This window comes from Zalophus californianus, chromosome 1 (assembly GCF_009762305.2).
Source record: "Zalophus californianus isolate mZalCal1 chromosome 1, mZalCal1.pri.v2, whole genome shotgun sequence".
NCBI lineage: Eukaryota > Metazoa > Chordata > Mammalia > Carnivora > Otariidae > Zalophus > Zalophus californianus.
The window spans coordinates 165,729,392-165,753,043 of record NC_045595.1 but is presented as its reverse complement, the minus strand read 5'-3'; the positions used below and the strand labels follow the sequence as shown (position 1 = coordinate 165,753,043).

General features: G+C 35.9%; 1 protein-coding gene across 1 annotated transcript; it reads right to left on the bottom strand.

The window, feature by feature from the left end:
* Positions 1 to 403: 403 nt before the first annotated feature.
* LOC118357331 (ATP synthase subunit f, mitochondrial) lies at positions 404 to 813 on the bottom strand. The gene has a single exon (XM_035729174.1). It carries the CDS (start codon positions 791 to 793, stop codon positions 527 to 529), a length of 267 nt encoding a protein of 88 aa, XP_035585067.1. The 5' UTR covers positions 794 to 813; the 3' UTR covers positions 404 to 526.
* Between the last annotated feature and the right edge of the window lie 22,839 nt (positions 814 to 23,652).

The following is a 23,652-nucleotide window of genomic DNA, read 5'->3' as shown; positions in this document are numbered from 1 at the left end:
TATTCATTCATTCACCTAGTGAAGGACTTCTTGGTTGCTTCCAACTTTTGCAATTATAACTAAAGCTTCTATAAACATCTGTGTATAGGTTTTGGTGTGGGAATGAGTTTTTTTTACCCCTTTGGGAAGGCAAAATGCCAAGGAACATGATTGTTGGATCATATGGTAAGAGTATGTTTAGTTTTGTAAGAAACCATCAAACTGTACTTCAAAGTGGTTGTACCATCTCGCATTCCCACAAGCAGTTAAAGTTTCTGTTGTTCTACCATCCTCACCAGCATCCAGTCGTCAGTGTTCTGGATTATGGTCATTCTAATAGTTGTATAGTAGTATCTGATTGTTGTTTTAATTTGCATTTCCCTAATGACATATGATATGGAGCATTTTTTTTTTTTTTTTTTTTTTTTTTTTTTACCAGTCATCTTTTATTGGATGTTAATTCTGAATTAGAATATGAAAGGATTCAAGGGTGCCAGGCAAAGGTCATGGTCAGGAATGCCGAAAGTGCCTCCATACTGGGCCCTCTTCAGTGGTACTTGCGGAGCCGCTCGTGTTTGAGTTCCTTGTAACAACGACAGTAGTTGAAAAGCACATAAGCTGCCAGCACCATAGAAATCCCAGCAACGCCCCCTTTCTTCACATTGACATACTTGTTGTAATACCGGTAGTAACCTCTTTGAAATGCTCCAGCAATGCCCTTAGGGGTGAAATCCCGCATCAGTATCCAGCTGGGCAGCTCTCCTAGTTTCACATCCATGAGCTTCTTCTCCTTCAGTGGTACGACTGACGCCATCTTGGAGTCCCGGGTGTCCCGATATGGAGCATTTTTAAAATATGTTTTGTTTTGTTTTGTTTGCCATCTGTACCTCTTCTGTGGCTAGGTATCTGTTAAGGTCTTTGGCCATTTTTTAATTGGGTTGTTTTCTTATAAGAGTATATTATATATTATAGAGTAATTTGAGTATTTTGTATATTATAAGTAACAGTGCTTTATCAGTTGTCACTTTTGAAAATATTTTCTCCTAGTATGTGACTTGCCTTTTCATTCTATTGACGGTGTCTCTTGAAAACCAGAAATTTTTAATTTTAATCAAGTCCAGCTTTTCAATTATTTCTTACATGGATAGTAACTTTAAGAGTAATTCTAAAAAGCCATTACAAAGTCATTTAGCTATTTTCCTAAATTATCTTCTGTGTTTTATAACCTCGAATTTACATGTTCTATCATCTATTTTGAGTTAATTTGTGAAAGCTGTAAGGTCTGTGTTTAGATTCATTTTTTTTGCATATGAATATCCTTTCTCCATTATATTGCTTTACCCTTTTGTCCAAGAGCAGTTGAATATATTTATGTGGGTCTATTTCTGGGTTCTCTATTTAATTCTGTTAATTTGTCTATTCTTTCACCAATATCACACTGTCTTGATTACTGTAATTATAGAGTAAATCCTGAAGTTCATCATCTAACATTTTTCTTCTTCAGTATTGTGTTGGCTATATTAAGGCTTTTGCCTCTCCATATAAACTTTGGAATCAGTTTGTCAATATTACTTGCCTGAATTTTGTTTGTGATTATCTTGAATCTATAGTACAAATAGATAAATCCCAATTGGTTGTGGCCCAGAATTATTTTTATACATTGTGGGATTTGATTTGCTAATATTTTGTTAAAGATTTTTGCATCTATATTCATGAGAGATATAGGTCTATATTTTCTTTTCTTGTAATGTTTGACTACTTTGGTATTAGAGTACTGCTGGCCTCATAGAATGAGTTAGGAAGTATTCCCCCTGCTCCTTTCCTCTGAAGGAGATGGTAGATAAATGATATAATTTATTATTTTTTTAAAGATTTATTTATTTCTTACAGAGAGAGAACCCATGTTCTGGGGAGAGGGGAAAAGGGAGAGAGAGTCTCAAGCAGACTCCACACTGAGTGCAGAGCTCTATGCAGGGCTCAATCTCATGACCCCGAGATCACTACTGAGCCAAGCCAAGAGTCCCACACTCAACCAACTATACCACCCAGGTGCCCCAATATAATTTATTTCTTAATTGTTTTGTGGAACTCTCTAGTGAACCTATCTGGACCTGGGCTTTCTGTTTTGGAAGGTTATTATTTATTCAATTCCTTATTACATATACGTGTATTCAGATTGTCTACTCTTTCTTGTGTGAGTTTTGGCAAATTGTGTCTTTCTAGGAATTGGTCCATTCCATCTAGGTTATCAAATATGTGGGGATCAGTGTTGTTTAAAAATGTCCTTTTTTATCCATTTAATATCCATGGGAACTGTAATTATAGCTCCTCTCTCATTTTTGAAATTAGTAATTTGAGTTTTATTCCTTATTAGTCTGTCAATAGGATTATTGATTTTATTGATCTCTTCAAAGAACCAGCTTTTGATTTCATGTTCTCTATTCATTTTCTGTTTTCAATTTCATTGATTTCTGCTGTAATTTTTATCATTTCTTTTCTTCTGCTTCCTTCAAATTTAATTTGTTCTTATTTCTCCATTTGCCTAAGGGAGATGCTTAGGTCATTTATTTTTAAATCTTTCTTCTCTCCAGATATATTCATTTAATGCTATGAATCTCCCTCTAAGCACTATTTTTGCTGCATCCCACAAATTTTGATAAATTATGTTTTCCTTTCCATTTAGTTCAAAATATTTTAAATTTTTCTACAGATTTCTGTTTTGACTCATGTTATTTAGAAACATGTGGCTTAATCTCCAAATATTTTGGGTTTTCCATCTATCTTTCTGTTATTGATTTCTAGTTGAATTCTATTGTGCTTGGAGAATGGACATTGTACATTTCTATTCTTTTAAATTTGTTAATGCATTTTTTTATGGCTCAGAATGGGTTCTATCTTGGTGAATGTTACATGTGAGCTTGCAAAGAATATGTATTCTGTTGTTGTTGGATAAAGTAGTCTATAGATGTCCATTATGTCCAGTTGATTGATGATACTATTGAGCTCAACTATGTCCTCACTGATTTTCTGCCTGCTGGATCTGTCCATTTCTCATACAGGAGTGTTGTGGTCTCCAAATATTCATCTATTTCTATCAGTCTTTGCCTCAATCATTTTGACATGTTAAGTATTATTATATCTTTTTGGAGAATTGACCCTATTATCATTATGTAATATCCCTCTCTCTTTATCCCTTATAATATTCCTTTTTCCATCTGAATTTAATATAGTTACCCTTTTTTATTAGTATTAGGATGTTGTGCTTTTCTCCATCCATTTACTTTAATCTATATATGTTTTTACATTTAAAGTGGATTTCTTGTAGACAATGTATAGCCTTATTTTTGATTCACTCTGACCATTTCTTTTAATCAATGCATTTACACTAGTAACATTCTAAATGATTATTGATAAAGTTGGATTAATATGTTACTATTTTTATTTGTTGCCTTTGTTCTTTCTATTTTGTCTTCCACTTTTCCCCTGCCTTTTGCAGTCTTAATCGAGCATTTTATATAAATCCATTCTCTCTCCCTTCTTGCATATCAGATATTTCCTTTTTTAAAAAACCTTTTTTTTTTTTAGTGATTTCCCTAGAATTTGCAAAATACATTTACAACTAATCCAAATCTATTTTTAAATAACATGATATTGCTTCCCTGGAAGTGAGAGTACCTTATGAAAAAATAATTCTAATTTCTCTCTCCTGTCCCTTGTGTCATTATTATCATTCATTTTAATTACATAAGCATACAAAGCATATATACATACATAAGTATACAACGTTGAATAAGTTGTTGCTATTATTATTTTAAACAAGTTGTTAATATTAGATCAATTAAGAAAAAGAAATATTTTTTATTTTCCCTTCACTTATCACTTATCTGATGCTCTTTCTTTACATAGATCTGTTTCTAATCTATGTCATTTTACTTTTTTCTAAAGAACTTCTTTTAACATTTCTTGTAATGCAGATCTACTACTAAATTTTTTCCCAATCTTTGAAAAGAAACCTTTTTTCTTTTCCTTCATTTTTTTACAGGATAATTTCACCGAATACAGGATTCTTGTTTTGGCGGGGGGGCGGGGGTGCGCAGGCACGCACGCTCCTGCTTCTCTCAACTCTAAAATTTCACTCACTTTCTTCTTGCTTGTATGGTTTCTGAACAGAAGTTGGATATAATTCTTATATTTGTTCAACTATAGATGAGATGTGTTTCCCCCTCTGTCTTCTTTAAAGATTTTTTCTTTATCTTTGGCTTTCTGTAGTTTCAAGTTAATGGCCAGGTGTAGATTTTTGGCATTTATCTAGTTTAATGTCCTCTGAAATTTCTCAATCTGTGGTGTGATACCTGAGGTTAGTTTGGGGAAATTCTCAGTTGTTGTTTCAAATATTTTTCTTTTCCTTTTTGTTTATTTTCCTTCTGGTATTCCCATTACATGTACATAACACATTTTGTAGCTGTCCCACAGGTCTTGAACATTCCATTATTTCCTTTTTAGTATTTTTTTCTCTTTGCTTTTCAGTTTTGGAGGGTTTTGTTAATATATTCTCATGTTCAGAGATTCTTTTCTCAGTTATACCCAATCTACTAATAAGCCCACCTAAGGCATTCTTCAGATCTGCTACAGTGTTTTTTATCTTTAGTACTTTTTTTTTTTTAATTTTTACCATACTTTTAGGCAATTTTATTATTTTTTTAATTTAGTTAAATTCAATTTAGTTAACATATACTGTATTATTAGTTTCAGGGGTAGAATTTAGTGATTCATCACTTGCATAAAACACCCACTACTCATTACTTCAAGTGTCCTCCTTACTGCCCATCACCCAAATCACCCCATCCCCCCACCACAACACCTCCAGCAACCCTCAGTTTGTTCTCTACACTTAAGAGTCTCTTATAGTTTGTTTCTCTGTTTTTGTCTTTTTTTTAAAAAATTTTTTATTGTTATGTTAATCACCATACATTACATCATTAGTTCTTGATGTAGTGTTCCATGATTCACTGTTTGTGCATAACACCCAGTGCTCCAACCAGAATGTGCCCTCTTTAATACCCATTACCAGGCTAACCCATCCCCCCACCCTCATCCCCTCTAGAACCCTCAGTTTGTTTTTCAGAGTACATCATCTCTCATGGTTCGTCTCCCCCTCTGACTTACTCCCCTTCATTCTTCCCTTCCTGCTATCTTCTTCTTTTTCTTTTTTCTTAACATATGTTGCATTATTTGTTTCAGAAGTACAGATCTGTGATTCAACAGTCTTGCACAATTCACAGCGCTCACCATAGCACATACCCTCCCCAATGTCTATCACCCAGCCACCCCATCCCTCCCATCCCCCACCACTCCAGCAATACTCGGTTTGTTTCCTGAGATTAAGAATTCCTCATATCAGTGAGGTTATATGATACATGTCTTACTCTGATTGACTTATTTCACTCAGCATAACACCCTGCAGTTCCATCCACGTCGTTGCAAATGGCAAGATCCTATTCCGTTTCATGGGTGCATAATATTCCATTGTGTATATATACCACCTCTTCTTTATCCATTCATCTGTCGATGGACATCTTGGCTCTTTCCACAGTTTGGCTATTGTGGACATTGCTGCTATAAACATTGGGGTGCACGTACCCCTTCAGATCCCTACATTAGTATCTTTGTGGTAAATACCCAGTACTGCAAATGCTGGATCGTATGGTAGCTCTATTTTCAATTGTCTGAGGAACCTCCATACTGTTTTCCAGAGTGGTTGCACCAGCTTGCATTCCCACCAACAGTGTAGGAGGGTTCCCCTTTCTCCACATCCCCGCCAACATCTGTCGTTTCCTGACTTGTTAATTTTAGCCATTCTGACTGGTGTGAGGTGGTATCTCATTGAAGTTTTGATTTGGATTTCCCTGATGCCGAGCGATGTGGAGCACTTTTTCATGTGTCTCTTGGCCATTTGGATGTCTTCTTTGGAAAAATGTCTGTTCATGTCTTCTGCCCATTTCTTGATTGGATTATTTGTTCTTTGGGTGTTGAGTTTGATAAGTTCTTTATAGATTTTGGATACTAGCCCTTTATCTGATAAGTCATTTGCAAATATTTTCTCCCGTTCTGTTGGTTGTCTTTTGGTTTTGTGGACTGTTTCTTTTGCTGTGCAAAAGCTTTTTATCTTGATGAAATCCCAATAGTTCATTTTTGCCCTTGCTTCCCTTGCCTTTGGCAATGTTTCTAGGAAGAAGTTGCTGCGGCTGAGGTCGAAGAGGTTGCTACCTGTGTTCTCCTTTAGGATTTTGATGGACTCCTATCTCACGTTTAGGTCTTTCAACCATTTGGAGTCTATTTTTGTGTGTGGTGTAAGGAAATGGTCCAGTTTCATTCTTCTGCATGTGGCTGTCCAATTTTCCCAACATCATTTGTTGAAGAGACTGTCTTTTTGCCATTGGACATTCTTTCCTGCTTTGTCAAAGATTAGTTGACCATAGAGTTGAGGGTCCATTTCTGGACTCTCTATTCTGTTCCATTGATCGATGTGTCTGTTTTTGAGCCAGTACCATACTGTCTTGATGATGACAGCTTTGTAATAGAGCTGGAAGTCCGGAATTGTGATGCCGCCAGCTTTGCTTTTCTTTTTCAACATTCCTCTGGCTATTTGGGGTCTCTTCTGGTTCCATACAAATTTTAGGATTATTTGTTCCATTTCTTTGAAAAAAGTGGATGGTATTTTGATGGGGATTGCATTGAATGTGTAGATTGCTCTAGGAAGCATTGACATCTTCACAATGTTGGTTCTTCCAATCCATGAGCATGGAACGTTTTTCCATTTCTTTGTGTCTTCTTCAATTTCTTTCATGAGTATTTTATAGTTTTCTGAGTACAGATCCTTTGCCTCTTTGGTTAAATTTATTCCTAGGTATCTTATGGTTTTGGTTGCAATTGTAAATGGGATCGACTCCTTGATTTGTCTCTCTTCTGTCTTGTTGTTGGTGTATAGGCATGTCACTGATTTCTGTGCATTGATTTTATATCCTGCTACTTTACTGAATTCCTGTATGAGTTCTAGCAGTTTTGGGGTGGAGTCTTTTGGGTTTTCCACATACAGTATCATATCATCTGCAAAGAGTGAGCGTTTGACTTCCTCTTTGCCAATATGGATGCCTGTGATTTCTTTTTGTTGTCTGATTGCTGTGGCTAGGACTTCTAATACTATGTTGAATAGCAGTGGTGATAGTGGACATCCCTGCCGCGTTCCTGACCTTAGGGGAAAAGCTCTCAGCTTTTCCCCATTGAGAATGATATTTACTGTAGGTTTTTCATATATGGCTTTTATGATATTGAGGTATGTACCCTGTATCCCTATACTCTGAAGAGTTTTGATCAAGAAAGGATGCTGTACATTGTCAAATGCTTTTTCTGCATCTATTGAGAGGATCATATGGTTCTTGTTCTTTCTTTTGTTAATGTATTGTTATCACGTTGATTGATTTGCGGATGTTGAACCAGCCTTGCAGCCCAGGGATAAATCCCACTTGGTCGTGGTGAATAATCCTTTTAATGTACTGTTGGATCCTACTGGCTAGTATTTTGGTGAGAATTTTTGCATCCATGTTCATCAAGGATATTCGTCTGTAATTCTCCTTTTTGATGGGGTCTATGTCTGGTTTGGGGATCAAGGTAATGCTGGCCTCATAAAATGAGTTCAGAAGTTTTCCTTCCATTTCTATTTTTTGGAACAGTTTCAGGAGAATAGGTATTAATTCTTCTTTAAATGTCTGATAGAATTCCCCTGGGAAGCCATCTGGCCCTGGGCTTTTGTTTGTTGGGAGATTTTTGATGACTCCTTCAATTTCCTTAGTGGTTATAGGTCTGTTCAGGTTTTCTATTTCTTCCTGGTTCAATTTTGGTAGTTGATACATCTCTAGGAATGCACCCATTTCTTCCAGGTTATCTAATTTGCGGGCATAGAGTTGCTCATAATATGTTCTTAGAATTGTTTGTATTTCTTTGGTGTTGGTTGTGATCTCTCCTCTTTCATTCATGATTTTGTTGATTTGGGTCATTTCTCTTTTCTTTTTGATAAGTCTGGCCAGGGGTTTATCAATCTTGTTAATTCTTTCAAAGAACCAGCTCCTAGTTTCGTTGATCTGTTCTACTGTTTTTTGGTTTCTATTTCATGGATTTCTGCTCTGATCTTTATTATTTCTCTTCTCCTGCTGGGTTTAGGCTTTATTTGCTGTTCTTTCTCCAGCTGCTTTAGGCATAGGGTTAGGTTGTGTATTTGAGAACTTTCTTGTTTCTTGAGAAAGGCTTGTATTGCTATATACTTTCCTTTCAGGACTGACTTTGCTGTATCCCAAAGATTTTGAACAGTTGTTTTTCATTTTCATTGGTTTCCATGAATTTTTTTAATTCTTCTTTAATTTCCTGGTTGACCCATTCATTCTTTAGTAGGATGCTCTTTAGCCTCCATGTATTTGAGTTCTTTCTGACTTTCCTCTTGTGATTGAGTTCTAGTTTCAAAGCATTGTGGTCTGAAAATATGCAGGGAATAATCCCAATCTTTTGGTACCGGTTGAGACCTGATTTGTGACCTAGGATGTGATCAATTCTGGAGAATGTTCCATGGGCACTAGAGAAGAATGTGTATTCCTTTGCTTTGGGATGGAATGTTCTGAATATGTCTGTGAAGTCCATTTGGTCCAGTGTGTGATTTAAAGTCTTTATTTCCTTGTTGATCTTTTGCTTAGATGATCTGTCCATTTCAGTCAGGGGGGTGTTAAAGTCCCCCACTATTATTGTATTATTGTCAATGTGTTTCTTCGCTTTTGTTATTAATTGCCTTATATAATTGGCTGCTCCCGTGTTAGGGGCATAGATATTTACAATTGTTAGATCTTCTTGTTGGATAGACCATTTAAGTAGGATATAGTGTCCTTCCTCATCTCTTATTACAGTCTTTGTTTTAAAATCTAATTTGTCTGATATAAGGATTGCCACCCCAGCTTTCTTTTGGTGTCCATTAGCATGGTAAATGGTTTTCCACCCCCTCACTTTCAATCTGGGGGTGTCTTTGGGTCTAAAATGAGTCTCTTGCAGACAGCATATGGATGGGTCTTATTTTTTAATCCAATCTGATAGCCTGTGTCTTTTGATTGGGGCATTTAGCCCATTTACATTCAGGGTAACTATTGAAAAGTATGAATTTAGTGCCATTGTATTGCCTGTAAGGTGACTGTTACTATATATTGTCTCTGTTCCTTTCTGATCGATGCTGCTTTTAGGCTCTCTCTTTGCTTAGAGGACCCCTTTCCATATTTCTTGGAGGGCTGGTTTCGTGTTTGCAAATTCCTTTAGTTTTTGTTTGTCCTGGAAACTTTTTATCTCTCCTTCAATTTTCAATGAGAGCCTAGCTGGATATAGTATTCTTGGCTCCATATTTTTCTCGTTTAGTGCTCTGAAGATATCCTGCCAGTCCTTTCTAGCCTGCCAGGTCCCTGTGGATAGGTCTGTTGCCAGTCTAGTATTTCTACCATTGTAGGTTACATATCTCTTCTCCCAAGCTGCTTTCAGGATTTTCTCTTTGTCTCTGAAACTCGTAAGTTTTACTATTAGATGTCGGGGTGTTGACCTATTTTTATTGATTTTGAGAGGGGTTCTCTGTGCCTCCTGGATTTTGATGCCTGTTTCCTTCCTCACATTAGGGAAGTTCTCTGCTATAATTTGCTCCAATATACCTTCTGCCCCTCTCTCTCTCTCTTCTTCTTCTGGGATCCCAATTATTCTAATGTTGTTTCGTCTTATCGTATCGCTTATCTCTCGAATTCTGCCCTCGTGATCCTGTAGTTGTTTCTCTCTCTTTTTCTCAGCCTCTTTATTTTCCATCATTTGGTCTTCTATATCTCTGATTCTCTCTTCTGCCTCATTTATTCTAGCAGTTAGTGCCCCCATTTTTTATTGCACCTCAATAATAGCTTTTTGATTTCGACTTGGTTAGATTTTAGTTCTTTTATTTCTCTAGAAAGGGTTTCTCTAATAACTTCCATGCTTTTTTCAAGCCCAGCTAGTATCTTTAAAGTCATGATTCTGAACTCTAGGTTCGACATTGTACTAATGTCCGTATTGAGTAGGTCTCTGTCTGACAGTACTATCTCTTGTTCTTTTTGCTGAGGTGATTTTTTTCGTCTTGTCATTTGGCTAGAGGAGAATAGATGAATGAGAGAACAAAATGCTAACAGGTTAACAACCTCCCCAGCAAATATACTCTATACAAATCAGAGAAGACCTGAAACCAGGGAAAAGAAAGGGAAAGAAAGAAAAAAGAAAGACAAAACAAAGAAAAAACAACAAAAAGAAAAAGATAAAAACAAAAACAGAACAATACAAAAAAAAAAAAAAAAACAGAGTATGATCAAATATGATCAGGCTAGTGCATAGGTCAGTGCCACACACTAGATTTTGGGTGTATTTTGGTCTGTTAGAAAAAAGTGCCTCCTAAAATTTTAAAGGAAGAAAGACTTATATATGTACAAAATAAGGGTTGATACAATGAAGGGATGGAAGATGATTGTAAAGATGAAAATTATAAAAGATTTTATAAAAGGAATTGATAAGATAAGAAGTTGTTTGGAAAAAGAAAGAAGATTAAAAAAAAAGGAAAAAAAAAAGGAGAGAATGTGATCAGGAGGAGACTAGAACAAAGCCATACACTAGTGATTTAGGGTATATTTTGATCTGTTAGAAGAAACTGTATCTCAAAATTTTAAAGAGAGAACAACTTATATATATATATATGCCAAAAATAAGGGTAACTACTATGAAGGGATAAAATATGACTCTAAAAATGAAAAATAAAAAATGTTTTTTTAAAAAAAGGGATTGATACGGTGTTGGTTGAAAAAGGGAAAAAGAAAAGATTAAAAAAAACAGTAAAAAATTAACTTTGAAAAACTAATGAATCATGGTAAAAAAGCCATGAATTCTATGTGCAGTATTCCCCTAGAGCTGGAGTTCTCCCGTTCTCCTTGATTGGTAAACTTGGTCTTGGCTTGGGGGCTGTTCGTGCTGATCTTCTGGGGGAGAGGCCTGTTGACATGGTTCCCAAATGTCTTTGCCAGAGGCGGAACTGCCCCATCCTTGTTGGTCCAGGCTAAGCAAGCTGCTGGGGTTTGCTCTCAGGAGTTTTAGTTCCCTGCAAGCTCTGGTACAGCTTTGGAGGACCAGGGTGAAAACAGTAGCCTCCCAATCTCCACTCGGAGGAGCTGAGAACTCGGGGCCCCGCCCCTCAGTGCGCGCCCCCAGAGAAAAGCAGTCACTCCCGCCTCCCTGCTCTCCGGCCGCACTGCGTGCTTACCCGGCCTGTGTCCGAGCGTTTCTATCTCTGGCACTAGACCCTGTGTGGAGTCTCCAAACCCAGCAGATCCCTGCGGTGCATTCCCGTGCTGCTCCTCCGGGGGGAGGGAAGGGAGTCTCCCCAGATCTGCCGCTTGTTGGGTCCCTGCTGGAGGAGCAGTGGCCCGACTGGGCCGCGGATCACAGTTTATGGCAACCCCGAGCTGAGAGCCCGCACCTCGGCTCCGTCTCTGCAGCCGGCTTCCCCGCTCCAATACCTGGGAGTTCTGCTGCACTCAGGCACCCTCGGTCTTTCTGTGACCCCAAGGGTACTGTGACCACACTGTCCCACGAGGGTTCCACCCCCTGCTTAGCCACTGCAGCGACGTCCCTTAGTGGAGCCGACTTCTCAAAGTTCCAATTTTGTGCTCCGCGGCTCTATCACTTGCCAGAAGCGGCTGACGGAGTCCCCCTCCCCCGCCGTCTATCCTCCCAAATATCGCCTCGGATTCTCCGCACATCCTACCTTCCAGAAAGTGGTCGCTTCTCTGTTCAGAGAGTTGTTGCTACTCTCTTCTTCGGTCTCCTGTTGAGTTCGTAGTTGTTCAGAATGGTTTGATCCCTATTCAGCTGAATTCCTGAGACCAGACGAAATTCAGGTCTCCTACTCCTCCGCCATCTTGCTCTGCCCCTATCTCTAGTACTTCTTTTTGGTTCTTAGGATTTCCATGTCTCTGTTCACATTTCCCACCTGTTCTTTCATAATGTGTATTTTATCCATTGGAACTCTCAGCATAGTAATCATTGTTTTTGTTTTTTTAATTCCCAATTTAATAAGTCTAACATCCCTGCCATGTCTGAGACTTGTTTTGATGCTCAATTGGTGTCTTCAAACTGTTTTTTATCCTTTAGTATCTTCTGTAATTTTTTCTTGATCACTAAACATGACATGCTGGTTAAAAGGAACTGCTATAAATAGGCCTTTATTAATGTGGTGGTGAGGTGTAGTGGGAAGAAAAGTGTTCTATAGTCCATTGATTAGGTCTCAGTCTGTTATTAAACCTGTACCATTGGACTATGAACTTTACAAGTGCTTCTCTGTCCTGTCTGTAGGTGGGACAGAAAGTCTAGACTTGGCTGGAGTTAGGTATAACTTTCACCGCAAATGGAAGGTTAACGCTGACTGGAGTTGATTATTTCCCTTCTTCCAAGTCAGGTGGGCTCTGATAAAACCACAGCAGGTTAAGCTCTGGTTGAATAGTTTCTCCTGAAGGCAGACTCTGTTAAGCATAGGAAGCTCTGGCATTTTTCAAAATTGTTCTTTTTTCTCTCCCTGCTGGAAGCATGAGGAGATTTTACTCCAGTGTTCACTGTGAAACTAGTAGAACTCCAGGATGCAAATCACAAAAGTATTAGAACCATCAGATGACCTGGTTCCCTTGGAGTGTTTACTCCTCGCTGAGCCAATAGCAATTTGTCAATTACATTTCAAGTTTTCCTACCCTGGCACTGGTTCCCATGGAAGTTTTCCCTCAGCTCAGCCAAGCTGTAATTCTTTGTATATGCTTGTCTGTCTCTCCAACTTGGGAAGAGCAATTTGCCCTGTGACTTCACTTCTCTTACTTAGTCAGATAGGAAGAACTGTTGTTTTCCAGTCTATTCAATTTTTTACTACTTGGTAGGATGTAATAGTGACCTCCAAGTTTCTTACATGCTGGTACTGGCTCTTGTGTGCTATGGAGTTTGGCTTTTTCAGCAAGGCAAACAACTCTGGGTCTCAGCCATCCTCCATCCAGTCCATGGCTAATTATGGTCATTTCACAATTGCTATAGAATATTTCATCTTTAGCCAGAATGGCTCTTTCCAGGCCTGCTATCTCTTTTCAATGACTTTTTTAATTAACCTGATGGTAGTGTACAGAACTCTAAGAGTCAGCCTAAGTTTCAGAGGAGCTAAGAAATCCATACTTGATATTGGCTTAGAGATACTTGACTAAATATTTATCCCCAACCATTTCTAAACCACTGAGTGAGAGACACAATCTTACTCTAGTCCCATGATGACTGTCAAGGATTTTTCTAATGGGCTTTCAGTATTCCTGGGCTTCATTAGCTGCATCTATACTTCACATAAGAGTCTTTGAACTGCCTCCACTCTAACCCATTTCTGAGATTATAATGATGAAAATTATACATGAAACTAATATTTTATGGGAGAAGAAATTTAAAATGTCATTGGCTTCATGTATGATTTTTGAAAAGATATATATTACACTAGTTTCTATATGACTTGAGGTCTGCTCCAGTTAACCATCATGTCCATGTATAGTCCATTTTCTTTGTTATTTTATTAGCCAATCTGGAGGGAATTAAAATTTTCTCATTTAGTTGAGATTTTATCCTTGATTTAGGAGCTTTCCTACAGAGAGTTGTTTGTGCTATGATAGGAAGAAATGTATTCAAGGGCAATACCTGTTGCTTGCAGGCACTGTTGTTATGGATGCACATATTTGTGTTCCTCTATTTTGCTAAAATGTGTTGATTTTTTTTTTTTTAAGAGAGAGATATTGAGAGAGGTTGAGCACCTCCTTGGTGGACTCTGTGCTCAGCTTGGAGTCTGCTTGAGATTCTCTTTCTCCCTCTCCCTGTGCCCCTTCCTCCACTCTCTCTCTAAAATAAAAATAAATAAATAAATCTTTTTTTAAAAAGGGTATGATTTAATAATGTCTAATATTTGAAGGGCATCTATTGACATATTTGGCAATCTGCCATATAAGGAGGTACAACATGCTCATGATTTTCCCCCATGCATTCCCATACAAACACTCAAAGTTGATTTCACAAACCATATGAAATGATTTAGCTCCTTTGAAGTAACTGTATTTTTTAAAACTTGTTATTAAATTCTAAAAAAGTTTCTCTCTTTTTAAAGCTGTGATCATGGGCTTTGGACAACTATTCTCCTGAAGAGCTTTCTAAAATATTATTACTAATTATCTTGTAAGTAAGAATTAACCAAATGTTTTATTTAATTCAATTCCTCAACCTTCTCCCTTCATCAGCCTCCTCTCTTCACTGATTTTAATCACTAGGCTCATAGTGAGATGAAATAATATTATTCTTCCATGAGCACTACCTAGAACACTACTTCATTTACCTTTAGAACTCACACTGTTTTCTTCATGAATTTAATGTATCTTATATACATTTCTGGCAGGTGTTGAAAAATCCTCCTCCCTGCTTATAGAAAATCATGTTTCACAGCTAGAAATGGGATGGAAATGGAGGGTTATATTTCACTGGAACAAATACATGTTTAAGCTAGTAATTACCATTTATAGTGCTGTCCTTAAAATGTCTAACAACCCCTAGACTTCCCTGCACCATTTATGCTAATTCTCAGACAAGAATTTCCAAATGATAATAAACCTTATAAATCTTTCAAAGTGATCACAAAGATACTCTTTGTGAAACTATAAAAAACATTAAATTGTCAATGATAATACTTTGTACAAGGACATATCTTAAACCCATGGATCTATATCCTTTAGCAACAGGAACTCAATACGCTACATAAGTAGCAAGCACTGTGTAATTATCCCCATTATCAAAAGGGACAGACAAAGTGCCAGAAAAATTAAGCAGCCTCCAAGAGGCCATACAAAGAGAACTCATATATTTCCCAAAGAATTGTCTGTTGTGAAAAAGAAAGTGATGAAAGAAATTAGTAATTATTGAGTGCTTACCAGGTGCATGTAGTGACACCTGGTTATCTTTGGCATCTTGATTTTATTTTCAATGCCAGTAATATTTCATTATATTGTAATGTCATGAGTACATTTTATTACCTTCAAACCTCAACTTTGGTGCATATCCTATGATAAGAAATTTTATATTCCACTAAACCTTATAGTACCAAAAAAAAAAATTTCCCATTCCTCCCTTCTCCTGAATTATACTTTCTTGGTGATTGATAAAGATAAAATTCTCATAATGACTTATTTGTTCAATAATGCCTAGAACACTGTCATATGACAAAGATGGCTCATAGTTACCTAGCTCTTCATATTTATGGGCCTTAGTTCCCTTATCTGTAAGTTGAAGATATTTGGTTAGTGTATTCCCAGGACCCATTCCACTGTAATATTCAACAATTTATAACTGTTGTTCCAGTCATTATCCCCCTTCTATATGGCAGCTTCCCAGTCAAAAAAGGAAAAGCAATATTACTCTGTCTTGCACACTTTAATTCCTCCTTCACCCCTTTCATAAAGAACCAAATTTCTACTCAAATGATAAGACTAGTTTTATGTAATAGTATGTTGAATCAAAAAATTCCAGTAACACAGGTTACTTCTGCAACCCATTCAAACCACTTAAACCAACAATGGGAAAAGTGTGGTTTCTAAAAGTGATACTGGGCAAGACAAAATCATATCTCACTCACTCTACTTTGGCAAGTGAAACAGAAAAGGAGGTTTATTTTATTGAATGTCAACAGTTACAGTTTAGCATCATTATTATATAATAAGGAATATTTGATATGGAAAGAGATGTACTAAATTCCCATGTGTACAGGAGATAGTATTTGCCTTAAAATAATCCAAATCTATGGTTTCAACAAGGTGTTACCTACTAATATTTTACCCTGATAATAATTTCAAATTTCATTCCTAAAGCATGAAAGAAGTAATAGGATAACAGTTATATATAGGCACCAAATCTTCTAGTGAATATATCAAATTTTTTATTGTAGTTAGTAACATATCACTTTACTTTAGAAAAGGGCATTGCTGCATCCAATTTCACCATTCCCTTTGCACTATAACTTAAATTTCTCTTTGTAAAACCCAGATATTTTCAGAAAACATTTCAGAATAATATCATATATCCTTCCTTAGTATCTTGGGCATTTTGTAAATATGATTTCATTCTGGGCTTTTCTTTTTCCCCTTTAAATATTGATGTTTAATTTATCAATAAGTAAGTAAGCAAAAACCTTTTCCAAATTTTTGGCTAGAATATCTGGCTTCAGGGAATGGTTTTCTATTTTACTGATATTCAAACAATTTACTTTGTGCTAACGCTGCAAAATAGTTTAGCCTGTAACAATTTATAATAAAGAGTGTATGCTACCTGCTGATGAATTTGTCAATGACAAAATTATATGATGTGCCTTCTTAAAAAGAACATGTCTATTGTTCAGTACAGGTTAACTCATTCAATAAATAAAAAAGGAAACAAAATAAATTGTACATATATTCCTGTTTCACATTTAGAGGTTGTTATATAAATGGACCAAAGAGGGTCCCTGTGTATTGGCCTAAATGGATGCATGTTGCTTATGTATGGCAGCCAGGACTGTTAGGCCAAAGCTTACTGGTGCCAAAATCAAATTCTTACATATCAAATCATTTTAAATTTAGTCTAAATAAATATATTTTTAGCTATTTAGAGCCTTTCTACTTTGTATACCCCTCAAAACTGTGCTTAATATCTGATAATCATAGATAAGGCAAACCCTTTGGTTATGAAAAACCCCAAACTACAGATGCCCTCTAGAACAATGACCTGGAAACTCTCCAACTTGCTGCTGAGAGACATTAAGACACATTTGCCCCCTCTCTGATTTTCCCTTTTCTGGGGAGGTCTACTTTCTTCCCCACATCCCCTTCCAAATGGTGCCTCTTGCCCCTGTCTCTGGAAAGCCTTTTCCTAGGAGAAACTTCACCTCTCATACAGCTCTGTCCAAGCACTGACCAATGAATCTTGCTGTGTATTACTATCTCTCCTGGTCCTGTCTCTTCCTTGATCAATTCCAAAATCCTCAAGCTTACCACACAGCTAATATACTCATTTCAAATTACATAGTTTCTAGGTCTTGGTCTAACACTCAGAAACTAAGATGAGGAAGGAAATATAATTTATTTAATTAAAGGACTATCGATGAATTCCTAAGTGGAAAACAAAAACATAAAGACAGCTATTTTAGAAATATCATAAGGTGATAATATTTTGTACTTGTTTATTGTCTGGCAATTTATTGAACAGAACAGTGCAAGGATAAATATTTTGCAAGGGAAGCTTCTATAAATATTTAAAATTATAAAGCAGAACACAAAATGGACCTCTTGTCCTCCTTAAGAAAGAAAAGGAGGTGGGGTGCCTGGGTGGCTCAGTCATTAAGTGTCTGACCCTGTCCCAGGGTCCTGGGATTGAGCCCCACATCGGGCTTCCTGCTCAGCGGGAAGCCTGCTTCTCCCTCTCCCACTCCCCCTGCTTGTGTTCCCTCTCTCGCTGTCTCTGTCAAATAAATAAATAAAATCTTAAAAAAAAAAAAAAGAAAGAAAAGGAGGGAGGAGAAGAAGGAATAGCAAAATCAAACACTACATTTATATGCCAATATGGAAGAGTAATAAAACTGAAGGAATTTAATTAAAGACAACAGTGACTTAAGTCAAGAACCTGAAAAATAAAAATAAACATAGATCTTTTAATTTTCCTATAGTAATTAAAATATTTGATTTTATATTAATCTAAAAGCTTTGTAAAAAGGAGATTGCTTTAGTACTTAAAATTTCAAAACATTATTTGCATGTCCATCCAACTGATATTCTGGCCGTTCATACTTATTGGCCAATTATTTTCCTCTCAGAGAAAAAAGAAAGCTGTAAAGAGAAATGTTTAGTGATTTATGTTGCAGTTTTCAGGGATAATTATATTACACACATTTTTTTCTGGGTCCTTTTTGGGAGACAGAAATAAAAGTAAAGCAGGTGGAAATGACCATCAACTTTAAAATTGCAATATTTGGATTAGAAGACTAGATTTTCCTGTCTGTGAACAGTGGAGTCATAAAGAGAGTTTAGAGGGTATGCTTATCTCTATCCAAATTCATCCAACAGTGAAAGAATAACAGAGAGGAGCCTAGAGTCTTCCTCTCATACAAGTATTTTTATGTAAATATTAGGCAAAGGCTTAAGGTTGACTCCAATAGTTAAAATCAAGAGGTTTTAAAAAAGAAAAATGTTCACACAGCTTCATTGCCTGTAACCTATATAAACTTGAGAACATTATTAACATGTCCATGCTTTTGTTTCCTCTTTATCTAGTATGAGGAAAAAATCAAAACCTACTCCAAAAAGCATTGAGAGGGATTAGTAAGGCTTTCAGAATTCATGTAACCAAGCAACCCTAGAGTCAAATTATTTTTTGTGTATCTATTTTGTTCTATTCTGGTCAAGAAAGTATGTCTGAGTCTTTCATCTGTCAAATGCCAAAAATATAAAAAATATTTCAATATTGTTTTAATTCTATTGTCCTTGATGATTTTGAATATTGTTTAATAAGTATATTGGGCATTTACATTTATTCCTTGGTCAGTTGCTAATTATCATCCATTTCCCATTTTTATATTTAGTTGTCTCGTTTTTCTCTAAATATATATGTGTGTATATATATATATACACATATATGTATATGTGTATATATATATATATATATAATATATATACAATTACCATGAATTATGGTACAAACTCCTCCAGTCTAGTTATCTTTAACTTTATACAAACACACACACACACACACACACACACACACACACACACACACATTACCTATTATACATATATACATATTTTTTGCCTCTGAGTATCTGGAAATTATATAAGTGACACATGTACAGGAGTGCAGGTTGTTTACAAGGGCAAAAACAAACAGCACTGAATGACATTAAATAAAAATTAAAAACTAAATCCTCCTCATCCTATTCTACCCCCACCTACTGGAGTTAGCATTCTTTACATAACTCTGTTTTTATTATTCAGTGGTTACTAAGATAATTCTAAATAATTAAGTCTATATTCATTTCTTGAATACTACCATTGCATGGTTTCCAGTGATGAATTTCCTTAGATATAATGCTTTCAATTTCACATATGTAACTCAATCTGGCTTAAAACATGTGTATTATTATTTTATTTCATATAACTTCATGATTTCATAGTTTCACAGGCCTCAGGATTATTTTAGAAGCTCATTTATATTATCAGAACTCAGGTTTTTCTAATCTATTTAGCTAACCATTGAATTTATTTCATTTTTAGACATACCAAATTGATTACTCAGGTTGTAGGCATCAAATATCTCACATAAAATTCAGAGGAAGAAGAAAGGACATCTTGTCATATCATCTTTTTTAGGAGTGAAATTATTCTCACAAAACCCTGAACCGTTTTCCTTTTACTACTCATTGGTCAGAATTAAGTGACATGCTCATTCTTAAACTAATTACTTTGAAGAATAATTGGTTTACACTTTGACTAATCCACACTTTCCTGGATGTGGCAGCGTAGTTAGCTTCTTCTGAGATACATGGCTTCAAGGACAATGTGAATACCTAAACAGTACTGACATTTGATTAGGAAGCAAAACAATGGCAATGGGCAGTGTTGATAATCAACATTATTACAGATTCCAATATAGCAGCATACTTACGCTTTCTCTCCTCCCTCTGATACCTTTAATTTTTAAAACATTTTACTCTGAAGTAAATTTAGGAAAAAAAAGATTGCAGAAATTGTACAAGGAGTTCACATACACTCTCTACCCAGTTTCCTCTAACATTAACACCTTCCATAACCATAGTACAATTATCAAAACTAAAAAGGTAACATCAGTAGGACACTGTTATCTAAACTATGCTATCTTTAATTTAGTTAATTATATTTTGTAGTTTGTCTATTTGTTTTTTCTGAACTTTTAAGTAGGATACATTTACCTTTCTTTACTGTTTCATGAACATCAATCCGTGTCTCTTGGTTCCTTACTATGTAAGAATAAAAATGTAATGCCCTTATTCTAGCACCTGTTTTTCCACTTCATCAGTCTCCGTCACTACTACCTTCTATACTATTGCTTTTACATTGACATGGTTTTTAGTATGATGTACTCCAGTTGTTGTAATTAAGTCTTTTGTTTTTTTGTTTTGTTTTGTTGGTGGTAGAGAGATACTAATTGGGCAACTTAAATTTTAAAATTTGTAACAACTCCAACTGTAGTTTTGAATTTCTTGGCCAATATTTATTTAAGTTATAAGTCATTTTTTGAAGAAAAAAATACATTTTCTTTGTACCAGTTAGAAAAGTTCACTTGATTAAACTTTCTAAATTCATGACAAAGAGAGTTATTAAACAGGACCACTTGAACCAGATGTCTGTATACTTTGCTTAGTTGGTTTTTTGACACAATAATCTTCCTATTACCTCTATTTGCTAAATCTGCTGGTACTCTCTCTTATATCTCATATCTTAGAATCAGTTTTCCTCAATATTCAGTTCAGTTTTCTCTTGTCTCCTCTTATAAATTTCTCCTTAGGTCATTTTATCCAATCTCAAGGATTCATAAATCATCTAGTTGCTGACTCCAAAATTATCTCCACCTAATCTCCACCTAGACGTATCCTCTGAGCCCCATCTTATACACATTCATTTCATCACTTTACATTTATCTTAACCCTTCCATATCCCAAACTAAACTCTTGATTGATTAAATAAAAATGGCAGTGTCCCCTTTTATCACATAGTCATCTCTATCCCAAAATTCTTTCCTTCTGAATTACCCCACACATCCAACTAAGCACAAATCAACAAATTTTGCCAATTTTATCTCCAAGATGTATACTAACATATTCCATTTTTGTCCATCTTCCTAGGTATATGCCTAATTCAAGCCAGAACTATCTCCTCTTCTGCCCACACCCATCCCATCATAAGGTAGTGACATCCCTGTAGCCATCCTACATGAACACTCGCTTCCCCTCAATTCTTTCTCTACTCCATAATCATAGTGTTGTGCTTAAATAATAAATCAGATCCTGACTGTTGGAAGGCAATAACCCATGGGTTGCTTGCATTTTTACATGTCCTGTGGGCAGAGATACTGATATCCCTTTGGTCTGGACTACCTTTTCAAGGATGTTTGTATAGAAAAGATAAAGTGTCCCTTACTAGAGAAAAGAGCAGGCATGTTTACTATTCAATATAGTAAAAATCATGTCTTTTCCTGGAGAAAAGGGCAGGCTTTCTTATTATCCATTACAAAAGATTAATATTCAGTAAGTGCAGGGTCCCTCTCCTGCAACACAATCCATTGTCTGTTCCAGCACCCATCTGAGCCCATCTGCACTGCTGTGATGGGAACTGGAGGCAAGGGAAACTAGCACAAATATGTTGATCCTCACACTGCTTGTTGTGCCATGAATAGTAATGTCTTTTGTCTCTAACGGGAGTCTCACATCCTCTACCAGTAATCTACTTGACTCTGACAGGCTAACTTGTAAGCTTGCAAGGGTGGGTAAAATCTCCAACTATTCACATATCTTGATACTGTCCCTCTCTTGCATCATTGTTAAACCACAGTACCATTAAGAAAATTTGGTCTCTTTTTCATGACCTGAGATGTCCTGCACGGTCTACCAATCTCTCTCATTTGATAAAGTGCAACTTCTAAATGTTAGCCGATATAACCTTCTTTAATTTTTTGCTTTAGGGATGCCTCCTTCCCTCCTTATCTTAACATGACCTTCTTCTTAACCTTTGAGAATCTGCCTAGTCATTTGAGGAAGTCTGTATTAATTTACCTAGCACTCCTTCATCCTCATTCCCCCACCACTGTTCACCATCAGCAGCCTGGTTCTTTCCTTTTAGTTATTACCACTATATATTATTTTATTTGACTGGTTATTTGTTTTTGTCTGCTTTTCCCCACTAAGTTATATCCTTAGATCTTAGTACAGAAGTAGAATACAATACGTTTTCACTTTGTATGCCAAATGTGATTGTGACAAATAAGATTTCTATGTCAAATTTATCTTAAATTAAAAAAAAAAGAAAACCTTGATGGTCTCAAATATATCTTACACTATGCTTCCAGAATAAAAAGGAGAAATGCATGCTATAAATGACATATTTTTTGTCATGTAGGAAAAATATAAACTTCCAGTAATACAGTTAATAACTTTCTATTATCAACCAGAAAAGAAATGTAGTGGCCTAAAATCTACAACAGTAATCAATATTTTATCTTACCTCTATATTAACATAGTAGCTATTCTAATGTTAAACACAAAGTGATCAATATATATTTTTAAGTTTTTATTTCATTGTGGAAAGAATAATTGACATGATTTCTACCCTCTGACTAAATCTTTAAATGTAGAATGCATTATTGTTTTTTTTTTAAGATTTTATTTATTTATTTGACAGAGAGACAGTGAGAGAGGGGACACAGCAGGGGGAGTGGGGAACAGAGAAGCAGTCTTCCCACAGAGCAGGGAGCCCGATGTGGAACTCGATCCCAGGACCCTGGGATCAGGACCTGAGCCGAAGGCAGATGCTTAATGACTAAGCCACCCAAGAAGGCATTATTGTTAACAATAGTTGCAGTGATGTACAGTATTCCATATCTTAGCTATTATGGATAGTGCTTCAATGAATGTGGGTGTGCTAATATCTCTTCAAGATCCTGATTTCATTTTTTTGGTAAATTCCCAGAAGTGGGATTGTTGTATCATGTAATAGTATTACATTTAACTTTTTGAGGAACTGACATACTATTTTCCATAGCATCTATACCATTTTGCATTTTTGCCAGCTACATCAAATTAAAATGCTTCTGCACAGCAAAGGTAACAATCAGCAGGGTGAAAAAGGGATCTACAGAATAGGAGAAAATATTTGTAAACCATATATCTGATAAGGGGTTAATTTCTAAAATATGTAAGAAACTCTTACAACTCAATAGCAAAATCCCTAATAACCTGATTTTAAAATAGGCTATGCACTTGAGTAGACAATTCTCCAAAGAAGACATACAAATGACCAATAGGTATATAAAAAAAATACTCAATGTTACTAAACAACAGAGAAATTAAAGTTAAAACCACAATGAAATATTTGTTTTAGGGGTGCCTGGCTGGCTCAGTTGGTAGAGCACATGACTCATAATCTTAAGAATGTCAGTTCAAGCCCCACGATGGGCATGGAGCCTACTTAAAAAAAAAAAAAATTGTTTTAATTGATTGAGGGTACATGTACATAAGCACTTCCCTGGAAATAAAGTGGGGAATGGACTAGCATTTTTAAAAAATACTGAATATATTTGTAATATATATATTTATCTTTATATATACATAGAATATATAAAGAAAATGATGACCTTAATGTCATTGGCTTTATTTGATTATACTTGTTTGTCTATAATATTTTATTTCAAAATAATTTAATACTTGATTTGGTGATTTTTCTAAGTTGGAACTGAAAACTCTTTTTTGAAAAAGATTTAATTTAT

What these genes read in the sequence shown, in the direction of transcription:
- LOC118357331 (XM_035729174.1), bottom strand. Translation starts at nt 793, where the DNA reads ATGGCGTCAGTCGTACCACTGAAGGAGAAGAAGCTCATGGATGTGAAA.